The 23,573-nt window shown below is 42.5% G+C and overlaps 1 protein-coding gene across 1 annotated transcript in view; it reads right to left on the bottom strand.

Annotated features, from left to right (window-relative positions):
- The window catches only part of LOC118384602 (glutamate receptor ionotropic, NMDA 2B), a 159,899-nt gene that overhangs the window by 134,316 nt on the left and 2,010 nt on the right, over nt 1–23,573 (bottom strand). Inside the window, 1 exon segment of the mRNA XM_052518905.1 lies at nt 10,564–10,671. Within this exon segment, the coding sequence (XP_052374865.1) occupies nt 10,564–10,590 (27 nt within the window). The 5' untranslated portion in view covers nt 10,591–10,671.

Here is a 23,573-nt window from a genome sequence, read left to right as displayed (position 1 = left end):
TCTGGAGGTGTGAACGTATCAGGGTCTGGAGGTGTGAACGTATCAGGGTCTGGAGGTGTGAACGTATCAGGGTCTGGAGGTGTGAACGTATCAGGGTCTGGCGGTGTGAACGTATCAGGGTCTGGCGGTGTGAACGTATCAGGGTCTGGCGGTGTGAACGTATCAGGGTCTGGGGGTGTGAACGTATCAGGGTCTGGGGGTGTGAACGTATCAGGGTCTGGAGGTGTGAACATATCAGGGTCTGGGGGTGTGAACGTATCAGGGTCTGGGAACATATCAGGGTCTGGAGGTGTGAACGTATCAGGGTCTGGAGGTGTGAACGTATCAGTGTCTGGCGGTGTGAACGTATCAGGGTCTGGCGGTGTGAACGTATCAGGGTCTGGAGGTGTGAACGTATCAGGGTCTGGAGGTGTGAACATATCAGGGTCTGGCGGTGTGAACGTATCAGGGTCTGGGGGTGTGAACGTATCAGGGTCTGGAGGTGTGAACGTATCAGGGTCTGGCGGTGTGAACGTATCAGGGTCTGGAGGTGTGAACATATCAGGGTCTGGAGGTGTGAACGTATCAGGGTCTGGAGGTGTGAACGTATCAGGGTCTGGCGGTGTGAACGTATCAGGGTCTGGAGGTGTGAACGTATCAGGGTCTGGAGGTGTGAACATATCAGGGTCTGGAGGTGTGAACATATCAGGGTGTGGAGGTGTGAACGTGTCAGGGTCTGGAGGTGTGAACGTATCAGGGTCTGGGGATGTGAACATATCAGGGTCTGGCGGTGTGAACGTATCAGGGTCTGGGGGTGTGAACGTGGGTGTGAATTGTCTCAGAATACTAGGTGGTAAATATTTGTGGTTGTGGCTTCATTTAGCACCCCATCGTCTTCCTATATGAGATTTATTTACAGTTTGTGTTCTCCACCCCATCCGCCCTCATACCTCCCTCACTGCACCTCCTCCCAGCTCTCCGCTCAGCCACCATCTTTAATTCAACCACCCCCCCCCTTCCCCTCCCCTACCCACCCCTTTGCCCCCACCATTCCTCTCTGGTCATGGTTAATTAATTGCCAAGCTGTTCACTGCCGATGCCAACTGTAACATAGACAAACACTGATACATTGATACCCACATACATTCACGCTCGCTGACACTCCTGACAGAAAACTCCCTCGGTCCAGTATTGGAAGATGTTACAGGACAATAATGGAGATTCTAACATTAGTAAAAAAAAATATTTAAAAAGACTAATAAAACACTAATATATGTTGACTAGATAAGTATTCAACCCCCCGCGTTAATACATGCTAGAATCCCATTTGGCAGTGATTACAGCTGTGTCTTTCTGGGTGAGTCTCTAAGAGCTTTCCAACCCTGGATTGTGCAACATTTTCCCATTATTCTTTTCAAAATTCTTTAAGCTCTGTCAAATTGGTTGTTGATCATTGCTAGACAATCATTTTCAGGCAAATTTAAGTCAAATCTGTAACTCAGCCACTTAGGAACATTCACAGTCTTCTTGGTAAGCAACTCCAATGTAGATTTGGCCTTGTGTTTTAGGTTATTGTCCTGCTGAAAGGTGCATTCATCACCAGGTGTCTGGTGGAAAGCAGACTGAACAAGGTTGCCCTTTAGAATTTTGCCTGTTCTTAGCTCCATTTCATAATTTTTTTTTATCCTGAAAAAGTCCCCAGTCCTTAACAATTACAAGCACACCCATAACATGATGAATTCACCACTATGCTTGAAAATATGGAGAGTGGTACTCCGTAATGTATTGTTTTGGATTTGGCCCAAACATAACACTTTGTATTAAGGACAAAAGGTTAATTGCTTTGCAGCATTTTTTGCAGTATTACTTTAGTGCCTTGTTGCCAACAGTTTTGGAATATGTTTTATTCTGTACAGGCTTCCTTCACTCTGTCAATTAGGTTACTAATTGTAGAGTTACTACTGCACAATGTTGTTAATCCATCCTAAGTTTTCTCCTATCACAGCCGTTCAACTCCGTAACTGTTTTTAAGTCACCATTGGCCTCGTATTCCTGAGCATTTTCCTCCCTCTCCGGCAACTGAGATAGGAAGGACATCTGTATCTTTGTAGCGACTGGGTGTATTATTGATACATCATTCAAAGTGTAATTAGTAACTTCACCATGCTCAAAGGGATATTCAATGTCTGTTTTTCCCCCCATCTACCAATAGATGACCTTCTTTGTGAGGCCATGGGGAAAAAAACTCATCTTTGTGGTTCACTGCTCGACTGAGGGACCTTACAAATAATTGTATGTGTGGGATACAGAGATGAAGTAGTCATTCACTATTATTGCACACCGAGTGAGTCTATGTCATTTATTATGACTTCCTAAGTATTTAGGCTTGAGTTATTTAGGCTTGAGTTATTGACTCAAGACATTTCAGCTTTTCATTTTTTATTAATTAGTAAAAATGTGGAAAAACATAATTCCACTTTGACATGATGAGTTTGTCACGGGTGTCATTGGAAGTAGACCAAAGTGCAGCGTGGTGAGCGTATATTTTATTTTAAAATGTTCGCCAACAAAACAACAAACGAAAGAAACAACCGTGAAGCTTACAGGGCTAAGTGCCACAAACAAAGTCAACTACCCATACTGAACGGAGGGGAAAAGGGCTACCTAAGTATGATTCCCAATTAGAGACATCGATAGACAGCTGTCCCTGATTGAGAACCATACCCCGCAAAAACATAGAAATAAAGAAACCTGGAAAACAAAAAATAAAATGCCCACCCCACATCACGCCCTGACCTAAACCAAATAGACTTATTATTATTATTATTATAGACTCTCTAAGGTCAGGGCGTGACAGAGTTATTGTGTGCAAGCCAGTGACAAAAAAATCTAAATGTAATACACTTTGATTTCAGGCTGTAAAATAGCACAATGTGGAAAAAGTCAAGGGGTGTGAAGTGAGTACCGTCTGTATTTATCAAGGGGACGTGCGTCCCAGAAACTATGTAGCAGGTAATCCACATTACCTGGCAGTTTAACTTGGTTGAATTTGGGACACTTTGCACTGAGGTGTTTAAGCAGCCACTATATTTGAAATTTGTCGCTTGCATGGCTGAGAAGAGATTCTAAATAAATTCTGACAATTATTCAGTTTGCTTCCCAGATTTTAAAAAAGTCAGGAGGGGGAAAATCTAAATGAAATACTGAAAATATTGCATGTATTCAACCTGGGGTTTGAAACACAGTTACGTTGCAGTTAAGCAGCGGTTGTGACTAAATAAAAAATGACAAGAGAAACTGAGTGTTCCCTATAATACAGTGGTTAGACTAAATCTGTGCAAATGAATCTGTGGGAGGGTGACATCCACAGGGCAAAGCAGTGGTGCTGTGCTTTTATAATCCAACCTTGATAAACAATATTCATTAGCTCTCAACCATGTTCGGCTTCAGTAATCAATGAGAGTTACGTGTGCAATTGATTGACTACATGCAATTATTTACACCAGAGTGCTTTAATTGATGATGTTGTGCTGCATTGGCTGTTCTCAGATATTATAGTATCACGCACTTTGACGAGCGTGTTGAGATTGAACCCCCCTGTTTTCAATTCTACTCGATGCTGGTGACAGTGTGTTTCAACTTCTACACAATGTAACATCGTTGGACATGTCATTGTTTCATCAAGACATCGCTCCCTCTCCCTAACATAGGCTCAACCAGTTATTCCTCGCAGTGGTAAATATATGTCTAACATATATGTCTAATATAATACTCACAGCTCTTTGCTGCCACATTTCACAGATCTTGACAGTAACTGGATGGTAATCTCTCAGGGGAGAATTAGGTTCCTATTGGCAGTTGTGCTAGGGAATTTGCAAGGAAAACTCCTGGGGGCAATTTTCCCTAACACAGTCCAATCAATAACTTCTAATATTAAGTACTAGTCACATCAATCCTTCTGACTCCTTAGGGTGGCAGGGGTTGCTGGCTGGCGGGGTGACTCCAGAAACGTGTCCATTAACTATGACATTTCACTACCAGTGGGGACAGAGGCTGGACTATGGCAGTGACAGCCTCTCAGAAAAACCTGCACTTCATGATGGACAAGGGTCACTCAATGGGTATATTTCAACTGTACATTTCATGACTGTGACATCACAAACAGGCTTTTGGGAATGTAAGTGTTTTGCTTGGTGGATATGGCAACCTTATAATGTATCAGGACACAGAGTAATGTACAAAATACTGTATGTAGACTATTGCATCTAGGAAAATAGACTATTTCAATGATAGGATTAATTAAACCACAGTCCATCTCAAAGCTTTCATTTCTACCCAGAGACCACTGCCTCTGTAGTTAAGCAAATGTAAAAATGTTGAATAACATTACTTTCACATTTGTAAGATTTATGACCGTAGAAAATGCTAAGGTAATCCCATACAGCAAATATAGAACTTCTCCTGGCATATTCAAACAGAGTGTTCCCTTTAAAGTTGTGGTTAGTCTGTGAACATTTTTGTTACTTCAAATACGTATGGGACATTTGAATAAAACAAACTCCCTGTGGCTCAAGTTACATGCAGCAAGGCCTGGATTTGTATGTCCAGCAGCCCAACATCATTGCTGAGTAATAACATCATTGCTGAGTAATAACATCATTGCTAAGTAATAACATCATTGCTAAGTAATAACATCATTGCTGAGTAATAACATCATTGCTGAGTAATAACATCATTGCTGAGTAATAACATAATTGCTGAGTAATAACATCATTGCTAAGTAATAACATAATTGCTGAGTAATAACATCATTGCTGAGTAATAACATCATTGCTAAGTAATAACATCATTGCTGAGTAATAACATCATTGCTGAGTAATAACATCATTGCTGAGTAATAACATCATTGCTGAGTAATAACATCATTGCTGAGTAATAACATCATTGCTGAGTAATAACATCATTGCTGAGTAATAACATCATTGCTGAGTAATAACATCATTGCTGAGTAATAACATCATTGCTGAGTAATAACATCATTGCTGAGTAATAACATCATTGCTGAGTAATAACATCATTGCTGTGTTGATATATAGAGATATCTAAAGATGCCGACCTACATCAGCATTGTACAGCAGAATGAGAAGAAAACATTCTTCACACATAAAAACCACAGCCTTTGGGTGGAGAGGAAAATAGGTTCAGTTGAAGTGGCAAGTTTACATACACTTAGGTTGGAGTCATTAAAACTCGTTTTCAGCCCTTCCTGCAAATTTCTTCCTAACAAACTATAGTTTTGGCAAGTCGGTTAGGACATCTGCTTTATGCATGACACGAGTAAAGTTTCCAACAATTGTTTACAGACAGATTATTTCACTGTATCACAATTCCAGTGGGACAGAAGTTTACATACACTATGTTGACTGTGCCTTTAAACAGCTTTGAAAATTCCAGAAAATGATGTCATGGCTTTAGAAGTTTCTGATAGGCTAATTGACATCATTTGGATCAATAGGAGGTGTACTTCGGGATGTATTTCAAGGCCTACCTTCAAACTCAGTGCCTCTTGCTTGACATCATGGGAAAATCAAAAGAAATCAACCAAGAACTCAGAAAAAAAATTGTAGACCTCCATAAGTCTAGTTCATCCTTGGGAGTACTTTCCAAAGGCCTGAAGGTACCACGTTCATCTGTACAAAAATAGTACGCAAGTATAAACACCATGGGACCACACAGCCGTCATACCGCTCAGGAAGGAGACACGTTCTGTCTCCTAGAGATGAACGCACTTTGGTGCGAAAAGTGCAAATCAATTCCAGAACAACAGCAAAGGACCTTGTGAAGATGCTGGAGGAAACAGGCACAAAAGAATCTATAACCACAGTAAAACAAGTCCTATATTACAGGGGCTGAGTCACTGGCTTACTGGGGCTCTCTCATGCCGTCCCTGCAGGGGGTGCGTCACCTGAGTGGGTTGATTCACTGTTGTGGTCATCCTGTCTGGGTTGGCGCCCCCCTTGGGTTGTGCAGTGGCGGAGATCTTTGTGGGCTATACTCCTTGTCTCAGGATGGTAAGTTGGTGGTTGAAGATATCCCTCTCGTGGTGTGGAGGCTGTGCTTTGGCAAAGTGGGTGGGGTTATATCCTTCCTATTTGGCCCTGTCCGGGGGTGTCCTCGGATGGGGCCACAGTGTCTCCTGACCCCTCCTGTCTCAGCCTCCAGTATTTATGCTGCAGTAGTTTGTGTCGGGGGGCTAGGGTCAGTTTGTTATATCTGGAGTACTTCTCCTGTCCTATTCGGTGTCCTGTGTGAATCTAAGTGTGCGTTCTCTAATTCTCTCCTTCTTTCTTTCTCTCTCTCGGAGGACCTGAGCCCTAGGACCATGCCCCAGGACTACCTGACATGATGACTCCTTGCTGTCCCCAGTCCACCTGGCCATGCTGCTGCTCCAGTTTCAACTGACCTGAGCCCTAGGACCATGCCCCAGGACTACCTGACATGATGACTCCTTGCTGTCCCCAGTCCACCTGGCCATGCTGCTGCTCCAGTTTCAACTGTTCTGCCTTATTATTATTTGACCATGCTGGTCATTTATGAACATTTTAACATCTTGGCCATGTTCTGTTATAATCTCCACCCGGCACAGCCAGAAGAGTACTGGCCACCCCACATATGCTCTCTCTAATTCTCTCTTTCTTTCTCTCTCTCGGAGGACCTGAGCCCAAGGACCGTGCCCCAGGACGACCTGACATGATGACTCCTTGCTGTCCCCAGTCCACCTGACTGTGCTGCTGCTCCAGTTTCAACTGTTCTGCCTTGTTATTATTCGACCATGCTGGTCATTTATGAACATGTGAACATCTAGGCCATGTTCTGTTATAATCTCCACCCGGCACAGCCAGAAGAGGACTGGCCACCCCACATAGCCTGGTTCCTCTCTAGGTTTCTTCCTAGGTTTTGGCCTTTCTAGGGAGTTTCTCCAAGCCACCGTGCTTCTACACCTGCATTGCTTGCTGTTTGGGGTTTTAGGCTGGGTTTCTGTACAGCACTTTGAGATATCAGCTGATGTACGAAGGGCTATATAAATTACATTTGATTTGATTTGATATCGACATAACCTGAATGGCCGCTCAGCAAGGTAGAAGCCACTTCTCCAAAACCGCCATAAAAAATCCAGACTACGGTTTGCAACTGCATATGGGGACAAAGATCGCACTTTTCTGATAAAACAAAAATAGAACTGTTTGGCCATAATGACCATCATTATGTTTGGAGGAAAAAGGGGGAGGCTTGCAAGCTGAAAGAACACCATCCCAACCGTGAGCACGGGGTGGCAGCATAATTTTGTGGGGGTGCTTCACAACAAAGGACTGGTGCTCTTCACAAAATAGATGGCATCATGAGGACGGAGAATTATGTGGATATATTGAAGCAACATCTCAAGACATCAGTCACGAAGTTAAAGCTTGGTCGCAAATGGGTCTTTCAAATGAACAATGACCCCAAGTATACTTCCAAAGTTGTGGCAAAATGGCTTAAGGACAACAAAGTCAAGGTATTGGAGTGGCCATCACAAAGCCCTGACTTCAATCCTATAGAAAATGTGTGAGCAGAATTGAAAAAGCTAGCAAGGAGGCCTACAAACCTGACTCAGTTACGCCAGCTCTGTCAGGAGGAATGGGCCAAAATTCACCCAACTTATTGTGGGAAGCTTGTGGAAGTCTACCCAACACGTTTGACCCAAGTTAGACAATTTAAAGGCAATGCTACCAAATACTAATTGAGTGTATGTAAACTTCTGACCCACTGGGAATGTGATGAAAGAAATACAAGCTGAAATAAATCAAAAACTGAGTTTAATTAAATGTATTTGGCTAAGGTGTATGTAAACGTCCGACTTCAACTGTACAACTGTTCAAAGCTATGTACATGTAGGTTTTTCCATTCATACATACAGCAACTGGAGCATCAACATACACCTCTGAAGTCTCGACAAGGTAGTATCCAAAGAAGTGCCTGAAGGTAACAGATGTCACCAAAGCAAATGTTGGAATTCAATGCTCAGCTAATGATTGGGTCTCGAGGCAGTTTTCCAGGTGACTTATGTTCCTCTGTGGAGACAAGGATGAGTGAAGGTGTATTGATTCCTGTTGACAATTCAGTCAGTTCGATGCTCAGCCTGACATGTGTCAGGTCAATCTAAAAAGGTGATTCTGGTAGATCCAATTAATATTCATTGATAGCATTACCTCTGCAATAAAACCTATTGAAGCCAATAGTTTCCATATAATTCTACAACAGCCACTACATTCTTCAATAATTGGATATTAGCCAGATTGATGTTGACTATATTCCACAGATCCTAACCTAGAAAGACTACACAGTAATCATTTGTTTTTATATGTCCCCGAATATTCACAAATAGGCCTACAATATTGAAATAGTATTGTTGATGATCCAATACACACCACACCATACTCTCACAAGCCATCAAACATAAGCAACAGACAATCAATAGCCATTTTATTCCCAAATCTACTATATCTAGACCTATGTTCATCTTCAGAAATTTGAAGAATAGTCTTAGTCTCTTCACTATCCTTCCCTCCTCCTTTATGCTAACTAACTTTCAGGATATCAATTTTGCCTCCTTTTATGGATAAGTTGAAAGAAACATTCTCTCTCTCTTTCTATTCAGCAAAGAGGGTAAAGCAGTATAAAACACTGGAGCAGGTGTCAAGATATTGACAAGATACATAACTCCATGTGTAGTAAGTCCTACTCATCCTTTATCTTTTAATTAGGTTTTATGGTGAGGGGGAGGGTAGAGTGTGCTTATTTTAGAATATTTCAGACTATTTTCAAGATCAAAGGTTGTAGCTGTATTGTATTGTATATGCCACTGCATGTCTACCTCTGACATGTGTTGGGATCCATACCTGTACGTGCTGCCCGAGAGTCTATTTTTAAACTGCTTTGATGACTTAGTAAAACAAAACACCATTTTAAAAGGTTTCCTTTATACCAGCTCAAATAGTAATCTATTATCTTGCTCTCCATCTGCTTTCGAGACCGTTCTCTCCATCAGTCAAAAGAAAAATGACTAACACAAGAGCCAAGCCGCAGAGCATTGAAACATAACTGTGCATGGCAATGACAAAGGCTACAGTAATACAACAAAGAGAAGAAATCCCATTTGTAATAGGTATACATGAGCTATAGATAAGACCTAAAACAGATCTATGAACTAGAATTCTGATAGACCAATATCCTTATTCAAACCATTATTCTAAAATGTCCTGTTTAGTTTCTAAGCTTCATAAAAGATTAGGGAGAGAAAAATGATTGGATTTAGGCCTAATAGCCTCATGTATAAAAAAAAATATTGCTATTAAAAAGGCTTAAACACACTCAATGTAAAAGTCAGTGGAGTTGAAACGGAGTAGTGAAATGGATAATATTATTCAATAATATTGCTGATTTGGTTATGTTCTATATCAATGCTTGGTCTAATAATGCGACATCAACCGTTAGTAACACAGTATAGAGTGTTCCATGAACAGTAAAGAAGGCTGTTGTTAAGGGCGGTGGTTTTCAGTCATAGTAGTAATAGCATTTGTAGTGTGCTCACATCTAGATCCCATAAGAGAATAATTTAGTTTCTCGGTCTCACACTCCGTATGGTGGCTCAGTCTCTTGAAAGTCACGGCCGATTAACAGTGCACGGAGAAAAAGACGATAGGAGGGTGGAAAAGGGGGAGAGCGTACGTTCAAAGTCAAAATGATAGTGAGAGTCAGAGGATGCATATGAGAGAGGGAACGAGTATTGAGAGAGAGATGAGCTGAATGCATTGCAAAGAGGAAAATATGAAAAATATGATAATGGCTCTGGTTGGTAATAGCTGTTTATGAGCCATTATTTACTGTTTCTGTATTCATATACGTAGCGAGCCCAATCTCAGTCGGACTTCAGGGAATAACAAATGTCTTCTTCATCTTATCACACATAACAAAACACAGACACGCATAGGCCTACATACAAAATCTGAACTCAATATACACACAGATGGGCACACCCTTTTGTCACAAAATCTCATTCAATAAATCCTTTAATTGCTTGATCAATATCCGTAGAGCCATGCAAATTAAGCTAGTAGTCAATAGTGGCTGGGTCAGGTTGAATAACCAAGTAAATCTCACACGCTGACGCAGTCCATCGATCAAAAAGCACACCACGTTAAAATCCTGTGCCCCTTTCCACCACAAGGCCTGCAGGTCTCACCCTGCACCACTACCACCACAAACCATCTCCACATTGATATGTTTATGCTGGAGATTACAGTTTTATGGGACACAGAAAATGTGTAAACCTGGAGATGTTGTAGAATTTAAGATGATGTTGTTGACTCATTTTCACAGACGAGCAGAAGAATATCAACACGAGACAAACTCTCATACATACAGTATCCCCAGTGTGTAAACTACAGTGTGTGACTAACACACACACTCAGGGATGAGTTGGTTTGTGGGGGTAGTTGCTGTAAGACAATGGTAGTATAAAAAAGGTCCATCAGTGTGTCCTACCTTGTGTATTGGCAGCCAAAATGTCATCCCTGCTTCTCAGAAGTAGCATGATGGTGAGGCCTGGGACTCCTCTCTCCCTCTCATAGCCTCAGACTGAGGGAGGGTGAACTGAGATGCACACACATGGAAAAAGACAAGAAAGAGATGCATCACAATATCATGATAACACAGGAATCTGTTACATCTACAGTCGTGGCCAAAAGTTTTGAGAATTACACAAATATACATTTTCACAAAGTTTGCTGCTTCAGTGTCTTTAGATATCTTTGACAGATGTTACTATGGAATTCTGAAGTATAATTACAAGCATTTCATAAGTGTCAAAGGATTTAATTGACAATTACATGAAGTTGATGCAAAGAGTCAATATTTGCAGTGTTGACCCTTCTTTTTCAAGACCTCTGCAATCCGCCCTGGCATGCTGTCAATTAACTTCTGGGCCACATCCTGACTGATGGCAGCCCATTCTTACATAATCAATGCTTGGAGTTTGTCAGAATTTGTGGGGTTTTGTTTGTCCACCCGCCTCTTGAGGATTGACCACAAGTTCTCAATGGGATTAAGGTCTGGGGAGTTTCTTGGCCATGGACCCAAAATATCGATGTTTTGTTCCCCTAGACACTTACTTATCACTTTTGCCTTATGGCAAGGTGCTCCATCATGCTGGAAAAGGCATTGTTCGTCACCAAACTGGTCCTGAATGGTTGGGAGAAGTTGCTCTCGGAGGATGTGTTGGTACCAATATTCATTCATGGGTGTGTTCTTAGGCAAAATTATGAGTGAGCCCACTCCCTTGGCTGAGAAGCAACCCCACACATGAATGGTCTCAGGATGTTTTACTGTTGGCATGACACAGGACTGATGGTAACGCTCACCTTGTCCTCTCCGGACAAGCTTTTGTCCGGACGCCCCAAACAATCGGAAAGGGAATTCATCAAAGAAAATGACTTTACCCCAGTCCTCAGCAGTCCAATCCCTGTACCTTTTACAGAATATCAGTCTGTCCCTGATGTTTCTCCTGGAGAGAAGTGGCTTCTTTGCTGCCCTTCTTGACACCAGGCCATCCTCCAAAAGTCTTCGCTTCACTGTGCGTGCAGATGCACTCACACATGCCTGCTGCCATTCCTGAGCAAGCTCTGTACTGGTGGTGCCCCGATTCCACAGCTGAATCACCTTTAGGAGACGGTCCTGGCGCTTGCTGGACTTTCTTGGGCGCCCTGAAGCGTTCTTCACAACAATTGAACAGCTCTCCTTGAAGTTCTTGTTGATCCGATAAATGGTTTATTTAGGTGCAATCTTACTGGCAGCAATATCCTTGCCTGTGAAGCTCTTTTTTGTGCAAAGCAATGATGACGGCACGTGTTTCCTTGCAGGTAACCATGTTTGACAGAGGAAGAACAATGATTCCACCCTCCTTTTTAAGATTCCAGTCTGTTATTCAAACTCAATCAGCATGACAGAGTGATCTCCAGCCTTGTCCTCGTCAACACTCACACCTGTGTCAACGAGAGAACCACTGACATGATATCAGCTGGTCCTTTTGTGGCAGGGCTGAAATGCAGTGGAAATGTTTTTGGGGATTCAGTTCATTTGCATGGCAACGAGGGACTTTGCAATTCAATTGCAATACATCTGATCACTCTTCATAACATTCTGGAGTATATGCAAATTGCCATCATACAAACTGAGGCAGCAGACTTTGTGAAATGAATATTTGTGTCATTCTCAAAACTTTTAGCCACGACCGTACAAACCAAGTAGCATTGAAGTATGTATTACATTATGACAGTTCATTTACATTTTGATGGCTATGATGATACTGTGCATGCAGGCCTGAATATCCAAAGAGCGTGTGTAAATGGAAGGAAAAAGACTCAACACATCAATAAGGTATGAGACACATCAGATAATATGAGCCATATTTCTGGTCTTGGATTTTATTTCATACTACATTGATGTCTTGATATAATCGTGTACATAGGCCTTTGAGATTGGCCATCCTTGGGTTCTCAAGAGCTAGCATAAAGGGACTTACAGCTTCCCACTCTTGGATTCTCAGCTGAAGGTACAGACCACAGCAGGGTCCATGTTAACTACAATCCCGATGCTCTGTTTACCGTTTGGAAACGTTAATAATCCTCGCTTGCGATACATTTTTGGAAATTTAAAGCACTCTATTATCAAATCAAAATAACTTCACAAATGCAAAATATACACTTACTGTACACTGTTTAAAGTAGTTTTAACAGAGTTGCAGTCGACAGTCATTTTCAGTTACAACACTATTCTGACCCCCTTTTTCCGTTACACACAGGTGTTCGGAGACACTTCGATAGCTAATTAAAACAGGTGGCCGACTCTGTCTTCCGCAAACAAGGGCTGTAACATGGCAATATGGCTGCTATACATATAAATGTTTTATTCATTTAGCAGATGCTCATATATACAGAGATTTGCAGAAGCAACTAAGGTTAAGTGCCTTGCTCAAAGGGCACATTGACAGATTTCTCACCTAGTCGGCTCATGGATTTGAACCAGCAACCTTTCGGTTACTGGCCCAAAGCTCTAAACCACAAGGCTACCTGCCGCCCCTGTAAAGGTGTGTAGTAACTATTTTTTGATGTATTATTATTCTTTCTCTCTGATGTGAAAGTTAAGTTCTAAATGTTTCCAAAACCGTATGGCAAGCGAGGCATAGTGACGTTCAGACAAAGCTTCAGGACAGCGTCGGAGCATAGTGACGTTCAGACAAAGCTTCAGGACAGCGTCGGAGCATAGTGACGTTCAGACAAAGCTTCAGGACAGCGTCGGAGCATAGTGACGTTCAGACAAAGCTTCAGGACAGCGTCGGAGCATAGTGACGTTCAGACAAAGCTTCAGGACAGCGTCGGAGCATAGTGACGTTCAGACAAAGCTTCAGGACAGCGTCGGAGCATAGTGACGTTCAGACAAAGCTTCAGGACAGCGTCGGAGCATAGTGACGTTCAGACAAAGCTTCAGGACAGCGTCGGAGCATAGTGACGTTCAGACAAAGCTTCAGGACAGCGTCGGAGCATAGTGACGTTCAGACAAAGCTTCAGGACAGCGTCGGAGCATAGTGACGTTCAGACAAAGCTTCAGGACAGCGTCGGAGCATAGTGACGTTCAGACAAAGCTTCAGGACAGCGTCGGAGCATAGTGACGTTCAGACAAAGCTTCAGGACAGCGTCGGAGCATAGTGACGTTCAGACAAAGCTTTAGGACAGCGTCGGAGCATAGTGACGTTCAGACAAAGCTTCAGGACAGCGTCGGAGCATAGTGACGTTCAGACAAAGCTTTAGGACAGCGTCGGAGCATAGTGACGTTCAGACAAAGCTTCAGGACAGCGTCGGAGCATAGTGACGTTCAGACAAAGCTTCAGGACAGCGTCTGAGCCTTTGTCTTGGGCGGCAGACAGGTTTATGGACAGACGGTATACAGTGCCTTCAGATAGTATTCACCTGACTTTTTTCACATTTTGCTGTGTTATAAAGAGGGATTAAAATTGATTTAATTGTAACTATTTGTCAATGATCTACAAAAAATACTGTAGTCATTGTAGAGAAAAAATGGTATGAAACATAAAAATGTATGAAACATAAAAAAACGTAATATATCTTGATTAGATAATTAATCCTCTGAATCAATACCTGTTAGAATCCCCTTTATCAGCAATTACAGCTGTGAGTGTATCTGGGTAAATATGCCTGTCACTATTCATTTCAAAATTGTTCAAACTCTGTCAAATTGGTTGTTGATCATTGCTAGATTTTCAAGCAGATTTACAATGCCTTCGGGAAGTATTCAGACGCACTGACTTTCTCCACATTTTGTTACGTTACAGCCTTATTCAAAATCGATTAAATCGTTTTACCCCTTCATCAATCTACACACAATAACCCATAATGACAAAGCATTTTGTCATTATGACATTTCTGTAATTGTATAAAAAAATTCCAAACTTAAATATTACGTAAGTATTCAGACCCTTTACTCAGTACTTTGTTGAAGCACCTTTGGCAGCGATTACAGCCTTGATTCTTCTTGGGTATAAAACTTGTCACACCTGTATTTGGGGAGTTTGTCCCATTCTTCTCTGCAGATCCTCTCAACCTCTCAGGTTGGATGGAGAGCATTGCTGCACAGCTGTTTTCAGGTCTCTACAGAGATGTTTGATTGGGCGAAAGTCCGGTCTCTGGCTGGGTCACTCAAGGACATTCAGAGACTTGTCCCAAAGCCACTCCTGTGTTGTCTTGGCTGTGTGCTTAGGGTCATTGCCCCAGTCGGAGGTCCTAAGCGCTCTAGAGCAGGTTTTCGTCAAGGATCTCTCTGTACTTTGCTCCGATCATCTTTCCCTCGATCCTGACTAGTGTCCCAGTCCCTGACACCGTAAAACATCCACACAGCATGATGCTGCCACCATGCTTCATTGTAGGGATGGTGCCAGGTTTCCTCCAGACGTGACGCTTGGCATTCAGGCCAAAGAGTTCAATCTTGGTTTCATCAAACCAGAGAATCTCGTTTCTCATGATCTGAGAGTACTTTAAGTGCCTTTTGGAAAACACCAAGCGGGCTGCCATGTGCTTTTTACTGAGGAGTGGCTTCTGTCTGGCCACTCTACCATAAAGGCCTGATTGGTGGAGTGCTGCAGAGATGATTATCCTTCTGGAAGATTCTCCCATCTCTCCTGGAGCTCTGTCAGAGTGACCATTGGCTCTTGGTCACCTCCCTGACCAAGGCCCTTCTCCCCCGATTGCTCAGTTTGGCCAGGCAGCCAGCTCTAGGAAGAGTCTTGGTGGTTTCAAACTTCTTTGGAACCATCTGTTGGTCACAGATACCTTAAAAAGGGTAGGGGTGTGAATCAGAAAACTAGTCAGTATATAGTGTGACCACCATTTGCCTCATGCAGTGTGACATCTCTTTCGCATAGAATTGATCAGGTTGTTGATTGTGGCCTTTGGAATGTTGTCCCACTCCTTTTCAATGGCTGTTAGAAGTTGCTGGATATTGGAGGGAATTGGAACATGCTGTCATACACATCGATCCAGAGCATCCCAAACATGCTCAATTGATGACATGTCTGGTAAGCAGGCCATTGACGAACTGTGCCATTTTCAGCTTCCAGGAAGTGTGTACAGATCCTTGAAATATGGGGCCGTGCATTATTCCGCTTAAACATGAGGTGAATGGCTCAGGATCTCGTCACAGTATCTCTGTGCATTCAAATTGCCATCGACAAAATTGTGTTCATTGTCCGTAGCTTATGCCTGCCCATACCCTAACTCTAACGCCACCATGGGGCATTCTGTTCACAACACTGATATCAGCAAACCGCTCACCCACACAACACCATACATGCAGTCTGCCATCTGCCCGGTACAGGTGAAACCTGGATTCATCCATGAAGAGCACACTTCTCCAGTGTGCCAGTGACCATTGAAGGAGAGCATTTGCCCCTGAAGTTGGTTACGACGGCAAACTGCAGTCAGGTCAAGACTATGGTGAGGACGACGAGCAAGCAGATGAGCATCCCTGAGATGGTTTCTGACAGTTTCTGCAGAAATTCTTTGGTTGTGCAAACCCACAGTTTCATCAGCTGTCCGGGTGGCTGGTCTCAGACAATCCTGCAGGAGAAGAAGCCAGATGTGGAGGTCCTGGGCTGGTGTGGTTAAACGTGGTCTGCGAATGTGAGGCCATTTGTATGTACTGCCAAATTCTCCAAAACGAAGTTGGAGGTGGCTTATGGTAGAGAAATTAACATTCAATTATCTAGCAACAGCTCTGGTGGACATTTCTGCAGTCAGCATGGCAATTGCAAGCTCCCTCAAAATGTGAGACATCTTTGGCATTGTGTTGTGTGACAAAACTGCACATTTTAATGTGGCCTTTTATTGTCTGTAGCACAAGGTGCACCTGCATCACTCGGGAGGCCCGACTGAGGGACCTTAGAGATAATTTTATGTGTAGGGTACAGAGATAAGCTAGTCATTCAGAGTGAGTCCATGCAACTTATTATGTGACCTGTTAAGCACATTTTCACTCCTGAACTTATTTAGGCTTGTCATAACAAAGGGTACTTATTGACACAAGACATTTCAGCTTTTCATTTTAAATGAATTTGTAAACATTTCGAAAAACATAATTCCACTTTGACATTATAGGGTATTGTGTGCAGGCCAGTGACAAAACAATATCAATTTAATCCATTTTAAATTCAGGCTGTAACATAACAAAATGTGAAAATGTCAAGGGGTGTGTATTTTCTGAAGGAACTGTACGTTTAACATGACCGTCTATGAACGGGCTAGAGATACATTGAGGGAAAAAAGTATTTGATCCCCTGCTGATTTTGTACGTTTGCCCACTGACAAAGAAATGATCAGTCTATCATTTTAATGGTAGGTTTATTTGAACAGTGAGAGACAGAATAAGAACAAAAAAGATCCAGAAAAACACGTCAAAATTGTTATAAATTGATTTGCATTTTAATGAGGGAAATAAGTATTTGAACCCTCTGCAAAACATGACTTAGTACTTGGTGGCAAAACCCTTGTTGGCAATCACAGAGGTCAGACGTTTCTTGTAGTTGGCCACCAGGTTTGCACACATCTCAGGAGGGATTAAGGTTTCGAGGATGATGTTGGCAACTCAAACCTTCATCTCCCTCCACAGATTTTCTATGGGATTAAGGTCTGGAGACTGGCTAGGCCACTTCAGGACCTTAATGTGCTTCTTCTTGAGCCACTCCTTTGTTGCCTTAGCCGTGTGTTTTGGGTCATTGTCATGCTGGAATACCCATCCACGACCCATTTTCAATGACCTGGCTGAGGGAAGGAGGTTCTCACCCAAGATTTGATGGTACATGGCCCCGTCCATCATCTCTTTGATGCAGTGAATTTGTCCCGTCCCCTTAGCAGAAAAATACCCCCAAAGCATAATGTTTCCACCTCCATGTTTGACGGTGGGGATGGTGTTCTTTGGGTAATAGGCAGCATTCCTCCTCCTCCAAATACAGCAAGGTGAGTTGATGCCAAAGAGCTCCATTTTGGTCTCATCTGACCACAACACTTTCACCCAGTTGTCCTCTGAATCATTCAGATGTTCATTGGCAAACTTCAGCCGGGCATGTATATGTGCTTTCTTGGGCAAGGGGACCTTGCAGGCGCTGCAGAATTTCAGTCCTTCACGGCGTAGTGTGTTACCAATTGTTTTCTTGGTGACTACTATGTTCCCAGCTGCCTTGAAATCATTGACAAGATCCACCCGTGTAGTTCTGGGCTGATTCCTCAACGTTCTCATGATCCTTGCAACTCCACGAGGTGAGATCTTGTATGGATCCCCAGGCCGAGGGAGATTGACAGTTCTTTTGTGTTTCTTCCATTTGCGAATAATCGCACCAACTGTTGTCACCTTCTCACCAAGCTGCTTGGCGATGGTCTTGTAGCCCATTCCAGCCTTGTGTAGGTCTACAATCTTGTCTCTGACATCCTTGGAGAGCTCTTTGGTCTTGGCCATGGTCGAGAGTTTGGAATCTGATTGATTGATTGCTTCTGTGGACAGGTGTCTTTTATTCAGGTAACAAACTGAGATTAGGAGCACTCCCTTTAAGAGTGTGCTCCTAATCTCAGCTCGTTACCTGTATAAAAAACACCTGGGAGCCATAAATCTTTCTGATTGAGAAGGGGTCAAATACTTATTTCCCTCATTAAAATGCAAATCAATTTATAACATTTTTGACATGCGTTTTTCTGGATTTGGTTGTTATTCTGTCTCTCACTGTTCAAATAAACCTACTATTAAAATGATAGACTGATCATTTCTTTGTCAGTGGGAAAATGTACAAAAGCAGGGGATCAAATACTTTTTTCACTCACTGTAGGCCTACAGTATTTTTAGCATTATGAAAAAGGAATCCATTAAATGGATGGGGTGGAGTCAATGGCTACTGCTACAAATGTTCATGTCATGTCAAAACAAGGTTATTTTAAGCATCTAGTCCTATAGGGTAACATTACAAAATAATACTGAGAAGGCTATTCACCCCCTCCCCCCGAACAAAATGTTAAATATTATACATTACAGCCTTATTCTAAAATGCATTAAATAAAAGAATGTTCTCATCAATCTACACACAATACCACATAATGACAAAGCGAAAACATTATTATTATTTCTTTTAAATACCTTATTTACGTAAGTATTTAGAACCTTCGCTCAAATTGAGCTCAGGTGCATCCTGTTTCCATTGATCATCCTTGAGATGTTTCTACAACTTGATTGGAGACCACCTGTGGTAAATTCAATTGATTGGACATTATTTGGAAAGGCACACACCTCCCTCTGTTGACAAAGCATGTCAGAGCAAAAACCAAGCCATGAGGTCAAAGGAATTGTCTGTAGAGTTCTGAGACTGGATTGTTTGAGGCACAGATCTGGGGAGGGGTACCAAAAAATGTCTGCAGAATTGAAGGTACCCAAGAACACAGTGTCCTCAATCATTCTTAAATGGAAGAAGTTTGGAACCACCAAGACTATTCCAAACTGAGCCATCGGGGGTGAAGGGCCTTTGCCAGGGAGGTGACCAAGAACCCGATGGTCACTCTGACAGAGCTCCATAGTTCCTCTGTGAAGATGGGAGAATCTTCCAGAAGGACAACCATCTTTGCAGCACTCCACCAATCAGGCCTTTATGGTAGAGTGGCAAGACAGAAGCCACTCCTCTGTAAAAGGCACATGGCAGCCCGCTTGGTGTTTGCCAAAAGGCACCTAAAGACTCTCAGACCATGAGAAACAAGATTCTTTGATCTGATGAAACCAAGATTGAACTCTTTGGCCTGAATGCCAAGCGTCACGTTTGGAGGAAACCTGGCACCATCCCTATGGTGAAGCATGGTGGTGGCAGTATCATACTGCAGGGATGTTTTATGCGCCAGGGACTGGGAGACTAGTCAGGAATGAGGGAAAGATGAACGGAGCAAAGTACAGAGAGATACTGATGGAAACCTGCTCCAGAGCTCTGACAACCTCAGACTGGGGCAAAGGTTCATCATCCAACAGGACAACAACCCTAAGCACACAGCCAAGACAACGCAGGCGTGGCTTCGGGACAAGTCTCTGAATGTTCTTGAGTGGCTCAGCCAGAGCCCAGACTTGAACCCGATCGAACATCTCTGTAGTGACCTGAAAATAGCTGTGCAGCGAGGATCTGCAGAGAAGAATGAGAGAAACTCCCCAAATACAAGTATGCCAAGCTTGTAGCGCCATACCCAAGAAGACTTGAGGCTGTAATCACTGGTTTTTCAACAAAGTACTGAGTAAATCAATTTTGAATAAGGCTGTAAAGTAACAAAATGTGGAAAAAGTCAAGGGGCACTGTATGTGTGAACATTACAAAATATTACTGAGTAGGCTACCCCCCCCCCCCCAAGACTATGGAGTACTGGCTCAATGTGACATGTTTTCAATTATCAGAGAGTAGGGATTTCATTTTACTCATGGTACATGGTTAAACTACGCAATAAAAAACACTGTTCATGACACTGACCCTGGTCTGACCCTGGTTGTAAAGGTGAGACAACAACCTTTCCAAATGTACTGCTCTCCTGTTTTTTTATGTGTAATTGACTCGGATTTCAAGTTTAGTTTATCTCCCTCCTGTCCGGCCTACTCTATAGCTTTTTCAGTGTTAAATTGAGAATATTAATTGACACATATTGGCTTCGATACCTCATGAGATGGGGCATTTATTAACAAATTTGGCAGAGCATGAACGGTGTGGAGAGATTCAAAATGAACCTTCCTTTGATTTATCTCTTCGCTAAATCCTAATCCTTTCTATCAGTTGATTGAGAATGTGGTTGGATTTTCGCGCCTCAACACTCAGTGGTTTCAGGGAAAACGGCACGAGCGCTAAATCCTAGTTGGGTCACAGTGTAAAGCGATGTTCAATGTAATTGCTCTCCAAAGCTCTACTTTTCTTATTTTACCCCTTTTCTGCGATGCCGTATTTGTTGCTATAGAGTTTCCATCTGACTGCAGCGGATCTGTTATTGATGAACAAGGAATAGGGAGGATGGGAACACATACAGGGATGTGCAACCACACACAAGGTGAATGTGGCAATAGGCTTCATAGGTCCTAAATGTGATTCATGGGAACTTTGAGATGGGCATGTGCTTTCATGCTGGGTCAGACAGACAGTGAATGAGAGCTTCCATTAGAACACTAGGCTCTTTATACCCAGTGTAGGTCCAAATTCCAGCAGGCACTCTGGTTGGTGCTTGCACACAACCACACCTGACGCTTCTCTAAACTGACGAGGCCAACAAGTGATGCTGTTTCCCTTCAGTACAAGCAATTATGTATTTTACCAAAATGCACTGTATGTACTAAATTGTCTCCATTCCCCCTTAGTACAGCAGGAGTGTAATGAATAACTTCTATTAATCCTAATTATACCCATGCATATCTCAAAATACCCTACAAGCAATTTCTCAATGAATGAAAGTGGATTTGTCTGTTCAAGGGCATGTTACATAGGCCATACTTTAGGTAAATAAATGATGAATTAAATATGCTGATAAATAATGAACTATGTCTCTAGGGCAACAGATTGTAAGTTCTATATTTAATAGATTGATAGGCCTCACACCGACACATGCTGTACACCACATAATCACAGACATACAGTTAACACATTAACCAAGAGGGTGACCCTAAATGGAAACGTCAGGGGAAAATAATAGAGAAAGCTACCATCCAGCCACTATTCCTACCCATTAATACACACAAAATGGCATAAATGCTGTACACATTTTCCTGTAGCTATAGCCTTTCTTACGTCGTTGTGTCAATACGACTCTTCTTAATCAGCTATGATGAATTATTAAACAGACTTTTTATAGCAGATCATGACCCATATTCTCCAGTCTTGGTGTGAATAAACTACCAATAAATAGTCTCCTTGCCCCATATACTGTCGCTCCCTCCAATCACCAAGTGAGCAAGCCCAGTGTCTGATCCACAGATGCATTCAGTGGGTTGAATGAGAGGGAGACTGACAGATTACTCGAAGTTTGAGATGGTTTCATAATCTTAGGGAAGAAGTAGGCCTAAGACATGGGTTAGGCCCTGTCTGTGTTAGACAGCATAGCGAGTGACAAAGATTACGGGTGGTTGAACGGAGATAATGAGTGTTCACAGCCCCTGCTGTCTCCTGGCCTTGCTATTGAGTCAGCAATGGCTGCAGCACGCAAAGCATGAAATGTAGAAGATGCAGGACGTTGTCTTTTTGATGGAGATCATATGCAAACTTCTATGTTTTAGGATGAAACTCAGCGTATTTAAATGGTTACTTAGGTTAAACAATTTCAGAACGCATCCTGAATAATTCACATCCACTGCTGTGCCAAATGGCATTTTAGAATTTGTCTATTTATGGAAATAATAATATGCCATTTAGCAGATACTTTTATCTAAAGCGACTTACAGTCACGCATGCAAATATTTTACATACGGGTCCCGGGGATCCAACTCACAGTCCTGGCGTTGCAAAGCCACATGCTCTACCAACTGAGCTACAGAGGACCTGAAAATATTCAGGATATGCACAGACCACAGAAAGTCCACACAACATGTGGAATTGAAGCCCAAGAGGATCAGTCCAACCATTTCAGGTACAACCACAATCTAAGGGATGGGTGGGCCCATATAAACACAGAAAACGTTAACACTAGTAAAAACCATTGTATTCAATTCTATCAGTTTCATGATAATCAACTTTCTACCCATTGTGGTTGTTTTTTCCTTTTAGGAGACCCACAAGAACCTTGTGGTTGAGCCCATAGTTACACATTGGCCAACTATCTAGCCTCATTGCGATGTTCCTGACAGGTATGACAGTCTACACGGGCTTATGGGCCCATCTGCAGGTAGACTCTTAGTCACATGTAGGGTCAAAATAGAACGCACCATGGATAATGACAAGCATTACAAGACCAAGTCCCGGGTGGATTTGACGCGTATGGAGCTGTAACCTTGACCAATTCTCAGCACACAGTATAAACCCAAACCCTGTCAGCCAAATGATAGGAAAGTGAATTAGAGAAAAGGGGTCAAACACACAGGACATATGATGGATGGACAGGCGGGTGTGTTGCAGCAGACACACTGAGCTGAGGCTCTCAACTCAAAGCGGAAACAGACAACAGAGAAAAGTGCATAATACTGTACGTTGCGACACATTGACGTTTTCCTTTGAAATAATGATGTATTCACCAGATAAGCTGCAGGGAGAGGTAGGCGGAAAGGGCAATGGACTCACTCTCGCTCCCTTACAGTGACACACACACAGTACATTAACCGAAGTGTCTAGAACTGCATTGGAGTGGGTGGGGAGAAGGTTTAAAGAGTACAGAGTACAGATATAGGCAAAGAAATAGAAGCTTGTTTATGAGGTGTGGAGATGGGTCATTCCACCAATAAAGTGCCTTTTGGGTTCACGTAACAGGTTTACTTTAAAATGAGGGAAATTGGAAACATAAATCACGAGAAATAAATAATCATCTTCAGAAGTGACTGTCAAAGCAACAAAATAACCACGGCTTTACAATGAAGGCGAAAACATGGGGAAATGTATTGAATTGAACAGATATATAGAATTGTCCACGTGGTCTATATTAAAGGGAACTTCATTTAATACAACAGGCTTTTAAAATGCAATATTGGTGCACAATTGAAGGTATCAAAGGGACTCAAAGGGCACTATTGGTGGAACGATCCAGAAACAGATTACGTAGCCTAAATGTGTAGAAAGACTGTGATGAGATCTGAGTTTTTGATTTTATGGACAGACTAACATCTATAAGACCTCGAACAAGGTATTAAAGGCCCAAGGAAAACATCTATAGATTTGGTAGATTTTAGGGGAAATGACTGATCTTCGATAATCCCCCGTTCAACTCGATCAATATCCACCTCTCTCTATCACACAC

Source organism: Oncorhynchus keta, chromosome 5 (assembly GCF_023373465.1).
Source record: "Oncorhynchus keta strain PuntledgeMale-10-30-2019 chromosome 5, Oket_V2, whole genome shotgun sequence".
Taxonomy (NCBI): domain Eukaryota; kingdom Metazoa; phylum Chordata; class Actinopteri; order Salmoniformes; family Salmonidae; genus Oncorhynchus; species Oncorhynchus keta.
The sequence above is the reverse complement of the archived record's forward strand: the minus strand, read 5'-3'. Positions and strand labels throughout refer to the sequence as shown.